This window comes from Sardina pilchardus, chromosome 19 (genome assembly GCF_963854185.1).
Source record: "Sardina pilchardus chromosome 19, fSarPil1.1, whole genome shotgun sequence".
Taxonomy (NCBI): domain Eukaryota; kingdom Metazoa; phylum Chordata; class Actinopteri; order Clupeiformes; family Clupeidae; genus Sardina; species Sardina pilchardus.
The window spans coordinates 4,234,392-4,241,847 of record NC_085012.1 but is presented as its reverse complement, the minus strand read 5'-3'; the positions used below and the strand labels follow the sequence as shown (position 1 = coordinate 4,241,847).

Sequence of the window (7,456 nt, the reverse complement as noted above, 5' to 3'; positions counted from 1 at the left end):
TCGTCACGACACAAAGATGGTCAAGGACGGACGAGCCATAAGGAATCAATCTCTGCAACGGGCGGCCATTGTCCGCCACGGCCCGCACACACACCGCTGCATTGGTCATCTGGCCCTGGGGTGTCGTGATGTCATTTAACTACCTCATGGGCCAGGATGGATGGACGATGCGATGTCCCACCACCCTCCCACCCCCTAGCCCACCACATGTCACCCACACACACACACACACACATGATGGGGGTGGTGATGGGGGTGTGGGTGGTGATGGGGTGGTGATGGGAGTGTGGGTGGTGATGTGGGTGGTGATGGGGGTGGTGGTGGTGATGGGGGTGGGGGTGGTGATGGGAGTGTGGGTGGTGATGGGGGTGGGGGTGGTGATGGGGGTGGTGATGGGGATGGGGGTGGTGATGGGGGTGGTGGTGGTGATGGGGGTGGGGGTGGTGATGGGGGTGGGGGTGGTGATGGGGGTGGGGGTGGTGATGGGGGTGGTGATGGGGGTGGGGGTGGTGATGGGGGTGGTGATGGGGGTGTGGGTGGTGATGGGGGTGGTGGTGGTGATGGGGGTGGGGGTGGTGATGGGGGTGGTGATGGTGATGGGGGTGGGGGTGGTGATGGGGGTGGTGATGGGGGTGTGGGTGTGGGTGGTGATGGGGGTGGTGGTGGTGATGGGGATGTGGGTGGTGATGGGGGTGGTGGTGGTGATGGGGGTGGGGGTGGTGATGGGGGTGGTGATGGGGATGTGGGTGGTGATGGGGGTGGTGGTGGTGATGGTGATGGGGGTGGTGATGGGGGTGTGAGTGGTGCTGTCCGTTATGATGGGGGTGTGGGTGGTGATGGGGGTGGTGATGGGGGTGGTGATGGGGGTGTGGGTGGTGCTGTCCGTTATGATGGGGGTGTGGGTGGTGATGGGGGTGTGGGTGGTGCTGTCCGTTATGATGGGGGTGTGGGTGGTGATGGGGGTGCTGATGGGGATGTGGGTGGTGATGGGGGTGTGGGTGGGCATGTTAGCGTGGTGAGCTAATGTGGTTCCAGGTGATAGCGAGTAGCGTGGTCACAGCTGATGCTACAGTATGTGCTGATGCTGACAGCCTGCTGGTGAGGGTGATGACTGGAATGAGACGGGGATAAGGAGGACAGCAACATAACACTGATGATGAGCCTTCTCTTTCCTTCCTACCTCACTCCCTCCATCCCTCGCTCTTCCTCTCCTTCTCTCTCTCTTCTCTCTGTCTCTCTTTCCCTCCTTCCTCTCACCCTCCCTCCCTCTCTCTCTCTTCTCTCTGTCTTTCTCCCTCTCCCTCTCCTTCTCCCCTCTTCTCTCTCTCTCTCTCTCACCCTCCGTCCCACTCTCTTCCTCTCCTTCTCCCCCCCCTCTCTCTCTCTCTCTCCCTCTGTCTCACCCTCCGTCCCACTCTCTTCCTCTCCTTCCCCCTTCTTTTTCTCTCTCTCTCTCTCTCTCTCTCTCTCTCTCTCTCTCTCTCTCTCTCTCTCTCTCTCTCTCTGTCTGCAGGGTTCTGAAGGTGTTCCTGTCCCGCACGGCGCAGCGGATCCCGTACATGACGAGCTGGCGCGTGCTGCGTCTGCTGGGGATCATCCTGCTGGTGGTGTGCTGGTTCCTGGTGGCCTGGACCGCCGCCGTCTGCCAGAACCTGGACCGCAGGCTGCCCCTCATCGCCGTGGGCTACACCCCCGAGGGGCTGCAGTTCAGCATGTGTCTGCTGGACCGCTGGGACTACATGATGGCCGTGGGTGGGTGTCCCGCTGCAGGCCTTAAGGGACATTCACACCAAGAACGCTAACGATATATGATAGCAATGACGATAGAGATAGCACGATAAAACGTAAAAACGATAAAAGCGTACACACTGATCACTGATAAGGACTACATGATGGCCGTGGGTGGGTGTCCCGCTGCAGGCCTTAAGGGGCATTCACACCAAGAACGCTAACGATAATGATAATAATAGCAATGATGATAGAGATAGCAATAACTCTAACTACAACTCTAACGATAAAAGCGTACACACTGATCACTGATAAGGACTAAATGATGGCCATGGGTGGGTGTCCTACTCCAAACCTTAAGGGGCATTCACATCATCAAGAACGATAATGATAATGATAACGATAACTATAACTGTAACTATAACTATAACTATAACTATAACTATAACTATAACCATAACCATAACCATAACCATAACCATAACAATAACAATATCCACTAGAAAAGCACTCTGAGAGCGCAGTGTATTGTTCTTCCTAGGTCGTCATACATTTGAACCTAAACTATTCAGATCATGCCATTACACCACTAAGCAAAACACGTCTCCGGAATCCCAACGGTGATACGTATCGCTCCCAAAATGTAATCGTTTTTTCCTTGGGTCATGTCTGACCTTCCCTGAAAATTTCATTGAAATCCATCTATTGCTTTTTGAGTTATCTTGCTAACAAACAGACAGACAGACAGACAGACAAACAAACAAACCCTGATGAAAACATAACCTCCTTGGCGGAGGTAATAACCATAACGATAAAAGCGTCCACACTGACCAATTCTGGACTACATGATGGGGTGGGTGGGTGTCTCACTTGAGGCCTTAAGGGGCAGTAACACCAAGAACAATGACGATAACGATAACTATATCCATAACGATAAAAGCGTACACACTGACCAACGATAAGAAAAATCTCTCCTTGTGTTAATTAAGGTGAAAGATAAAATGTGATGGGTTCTGATTGGCTGTTAACTTTTATCATTCATTATCATTACAGTTAATGTGTGAATGTGATCATTCATAATGACGAGAGCAATATTTGTTTATGGTTATCGTTATATTTATCGTTCTGTGTGAACAGTGATTTAGCAAGTGGTTTTGGTAGAAAGTGTGGAGCAGTAGGTGGAGAAGAAGGGAGTTTATAATCTGACTGTAGGCCTCTCTCACTCATTTGCTAAGAGTCCTCTGCTAGCCAATTCAACAGGTCAAATCTCTCTTCTCCAATTTTGCGAGAGAGAGAGAGAGAATTGTCTGAGACTGATATTTATGTTGTGTGGTCATTGGGTGCAGGTTTGTATGATTTAGTGTTAGTATGTGGGATGTTGTGGCACACGCACTCACACACACACACACACACACACACACACACACACACTGAGATGCATGACAAATGTAACTTTGCTTGGTAGTAATTGGAGTCGGCATGTGTTTGTGGCGCTCGATCCTCACTCGGGTCCCCCTGTCAAATCTGGAAACGATGGCAGCCACACCGTCAGGCCCAGTAAACGTCCCCCTAATGGTGACGGATCTGCCCTGCGAGAGCAGATGTTTATTGCTGTCAAGCAGGCCATCCGCGGGCACGCAGGCATCCTATAGGGGAGGCATGTCACGGCGGGGATGAATCTATAAAACCGGGGCTCCGGCTTTTCCCACACGGCCATCAGCACTTCGCCTGCAATTGGCTGTCAAGGCAGGCGTCTGGGGAATATGGGCAACACCAGTCAGGTCAACGGCATTTATTGCAAGTGTCTTGATTCTAACATCATGCTGTTTTTTTGTGAGTGTGTGTCTGTGTTATTGTTTTGTTGGAGAGACACACACACAGAAGGCTGGCCCTGTCTATAAAGGAGGGTTTGTGTGTCTGTTTTGTCGTTTTGTTAGAGAGACACACACACAGAAGGTCCTGACTGTAAAGGAAGGTGTGTGTGTATGTGTTGTTGTTTCATGTAAGACACACACACACACCCAGAAGGCTGGCCCTGACTATAGAGGAGGGTTTGGGGAACAGGAATAAGGAGTGTGTGATCCTTTCTCACTTTTCATCCCGCTCCCCTCTTTTCCACTCAGCGGAGTTCCTGTTTCTCCTGTGGGGGATCTACCTGTGCTACGCCGTGCGGACCGTTCCCTCCGCCTTCCACGAGCCGCGCTACATGGCCATCGCCATCCACAACGAGCTGATCCTGTCCGTCATCTTCCACGTCGTCCGGTGAGTGACCCCGCCTCCACGCCGGCACGCAGGCACGCACACTTTCAGCCATCTTTGTCCTCCGTGTAGAACAAATCAAAGTGGTCAGAATTAAAAAAAAAAAAAAAAAAGACTCATGGGGATACCTAAAACATCTGTTCAGTTTAATTTAGTTCATTCAGTTTTACAATAACAAATGAATATTTCTCATGGTACTATACACAGCCCAGCATCTCTTTGTTGCTGCTGGTGAACATGTTTAAGTATCAGTATGGTGGTTGTGGTGCATTATCATGTGCTATAACACTATATATATAGTCTACATAGGTGGTTGTGTTCACGACATTGAGGGGTTTGGCCCCCAACCAGCAGCACAAGCAGTTAAACATGTTGTTATGTATGACTGAAATGTGTGGGGGATCATTCTGGAGGAGGAATTTAGACATCACCTGAGGTCCATTTACCTGAGGAGTCACACCTGCAGAGAGAATTGGATATGACACCCTCATAGCGCCTCATATTCCTCCAGCTGTTCTTTGTGGCATAATGCTGTACACCTCCCCCGGCCACCCGGGTCTGTTGCCCACTCGCCCTCCCACACACACACACACACACGTGCGAGCGACACTCGTGAGGGATTGCCAGCTTCGCCCGACGCCTCCGAAGCGCATTCCCAGCTGGAAGCGGCGCGATTGAAAAATCCGTCCACATCAGATTATCCTGCAATTAGCCGCGTCAGGATGATTTATGTTTTGACACGGCGTGCGTGTTCTGAGCCACCGGCGGCAACATTTCAATTAGATATTAAACTGCAGCGGAGGGGCTCCCACTGACTACAGTTTAATGGCTTTGAACAGGGTCATTTTTCAGTGTTGCCGTCACCGTTCAGCCAATGGTGTCTTGTTCCTGTGGCTTTATTGACTGATACGTAGTCTGAATTGGGGGGGGGGGGGGGTGAAGCTTGTCTCTCTGGCGGTGTAGCCTGTGCTTGACTTGGCCACTGCACAGGGTGGTGTCCGACTAAAGGCCAGCACCCAGCACACACGTACGCGGTGCGCCGCACGCGTCAATAAACAAATTAGAACTCCATTGTTTTCAATGGAGCAAAGCCCACTAGAAACGTCTGCCGCGCAGCAGCCGCACAGAGATAGAAAACGATTCTAAAATCCTGCGCGTCAAGCCCAGATGGCCGAACACCACTGAGCGGCGTGCCTGGTGGGCGCCGGGCTTAAGTAAGTGCACAGCGTTGTCCATAGAAACGCAAACACATGTCCCGTCTCGTCCAGGAGCTGCTGAAAGCCTGTCACCGGGGAAGTAGCGCTCGGACTTGTCACAAAGCGTTCTATCCTCACCTCTCTCCCCTGGTCTTTCCGTCTCGTTCTCTCTCTCTCTCTCTATTTTTCCTCTCTATCACGCTGTTTCTTGCTCCCACGTTCCCCTAGCCACCCCCACCTCTCCCTCCCTCCTCCTCTCTCGCTCTCTCCATCTCTCTTTCGCCACCTCTCGTCTCGTTCTCTATTTTTCCATCTCATCTCTCTCATTCCTCGGTGCCCCCGCAGGAATGGAGGGGTCAGCAGTGGTCAAGGCTATTCAGATAGTGTGAAGGCGTTCAGCGTCTCACCTCAGATTGCACGGATTGCTCACTCTTCCTCCGTGATTGCTTTGGATAATGCCAAAGGAACAGAAGACGAAACAGGCCTCCCTCCCAGAACACCAACCAACCCAGGCAGCTCCCCACACACACACATGGATGTGGCATATATAGTGTATATCTATCTATCATGGAGTTTACAATGCTATTGGCCAAGAGTGATTTGTTAAGAGTGTTTTTGTGTGTGCTACGCCGGTTGAATGTAGAAGGCTGATAAAAAGTAACGGCAGGAGAGGCCTAAACAAACCAGAGAGGGGCAGGAGGGGGGCAGGAGAGGAGCAGGAGGGGGGAAGAGGGGGGCAAAAGGGGTAGGAGAGGGGCAGAAGAAGGGTAGGAGAGGCAGGAGAGGGGCAGGGGGGGCAGGAGAGGAGTAGGAGAGGGGCAGGGGGGGCAGGAGAGGAGTAGGAGAGGGGCAGGGGGGGCAGGAGAGGAGTAGGAGAGGGGCAGGGGGGGTAGGAGAGGGGCAGGAGAGGGGCAGGAGAGGGGCAGGGGGGGGCAGGAGAGGGGCAGGAGAGGGGCAGGGGGGGCAGGAGAGGGGCAGCGGGGGCAGGAGAGGGGCAGGGGCAGGAGAGGTGGCGGACCATAACGGCTGGTGCTGGGCCGTGCCATGCTGTGCCGTGCGGAGAGAGAAAGAGAGAGAGGGGAAGCTTCATCCGCCATCTCCACCCGAGCGGAGACGCTATGTGCCTGAGGAGGGGGTGGAGTGTGTGTCTGTGTGTGTGTGTGTGTGTGTGTGTGTGTGTGTGTGTGTGTGTGTGTGTGTGTGTGTGTGTGTAGAGCCAGGGCGATTAAGCTCTCGTTGTAGACAGGAAACTCGGTTTGAACTCTCCATAAAAGATGAAGAGAGGAGCACTTCAAAGAGCAGCGCAGGCATGTGACTGGGCCCAGCTCTTCTTTATTTTATCTCCACGTTCTCCTCTACTCACTCACACACACACACACACACACACACACACACACACACACACACACACACACACTCACACACTCACACCTCCACCCTACCCCATCCACCCCCATCGCCTGCTTTTTAGCTATCCACACCAATTAGGCGTTCCTCAACTTCACTGATGAACTGCATCAGCCTGGGAGATGGTGGAAACACAGGGGCTTTCTTTAGCCAGACATGCTAATTATGAGGCTCTGAGTGCGGCCCAAACTTTGGACTTAAACGCTCTGGGTCCCTTTTAAGTCAACGTCAGGTGGTGCAGAAAGAGAAATAAATTGCCTTCGCCTTTTTGGCATATTTATTATGCTGTATTTTATTTGCATGCAAACCACCTTTGTTCCAGGTGCCATAACCTATAATTCAAACCAACAAGTAACTGTGGGAGTCGGTATACTGTATGTAGGCAGTTTAATGTGTGTGTGTGTGTGTGTGTGTGTGTGTGTGTGTGTGTGTGTGTGTGTGCGCGCGCATGCGTATGCGTGTGTGTGTGTGTGTGTGTGTGTGTGTGTGTTTTGATCACTGCCACAGATGCAGGCCCAGGTGAAGATAATTTCCCAGCATGTAAATAGATAGCTGAAGCAGGGCAGCTTGGATAAACCATTTGAAGCATACTGTAGGAAACCGAATGTCACCATCCCACGGACGACTGACGCATAAATTGACCTGTCTCCTCTTTCCATTTCTCCCCCTGATTCCGTGGGCTCAACGCCTCTGCCTTCGCTCTTTTGCTGCCAAGCTTTCTTCTGTTTGGCTGCAGACCATTTAGAATGCTGTCAACACCTTTCTGGAAATTAATAAAGCATATGATGGATGCTTACATTGTATGGTGTGTTGACATGTCTTTATGTTAATAGGTCTGCACACACACAGACACACACCACATCACC

General features: G+C 52.0%; 1 protein-coding gene across 1 annotated transcript in view; it reads left to right on the top strand.

The window, feature by feature from the left end:
• gpr158a (G protein-coupled receptor 158a) overlaps window positions 1-7,456 on the top strand; it is a 75,217-nt gene that overhangs the window by 64,315 nt on the left and 3,446 nt on the right. Inside the window, exons 7-8 of the mRNA XM_062521881.1 lie at window positions 1,514-1,752; window positions 3,852-3,990. Coding sequence (XP_062377865.1) covers window positions 1,514-1,752; window positions 3,852-3,990 — 378 coding nt within the window. The remainder of the gene's footprint in view (window positions 1-1,513; window positions 1,753-3,851; window positions 3,991-7,456) is intronic.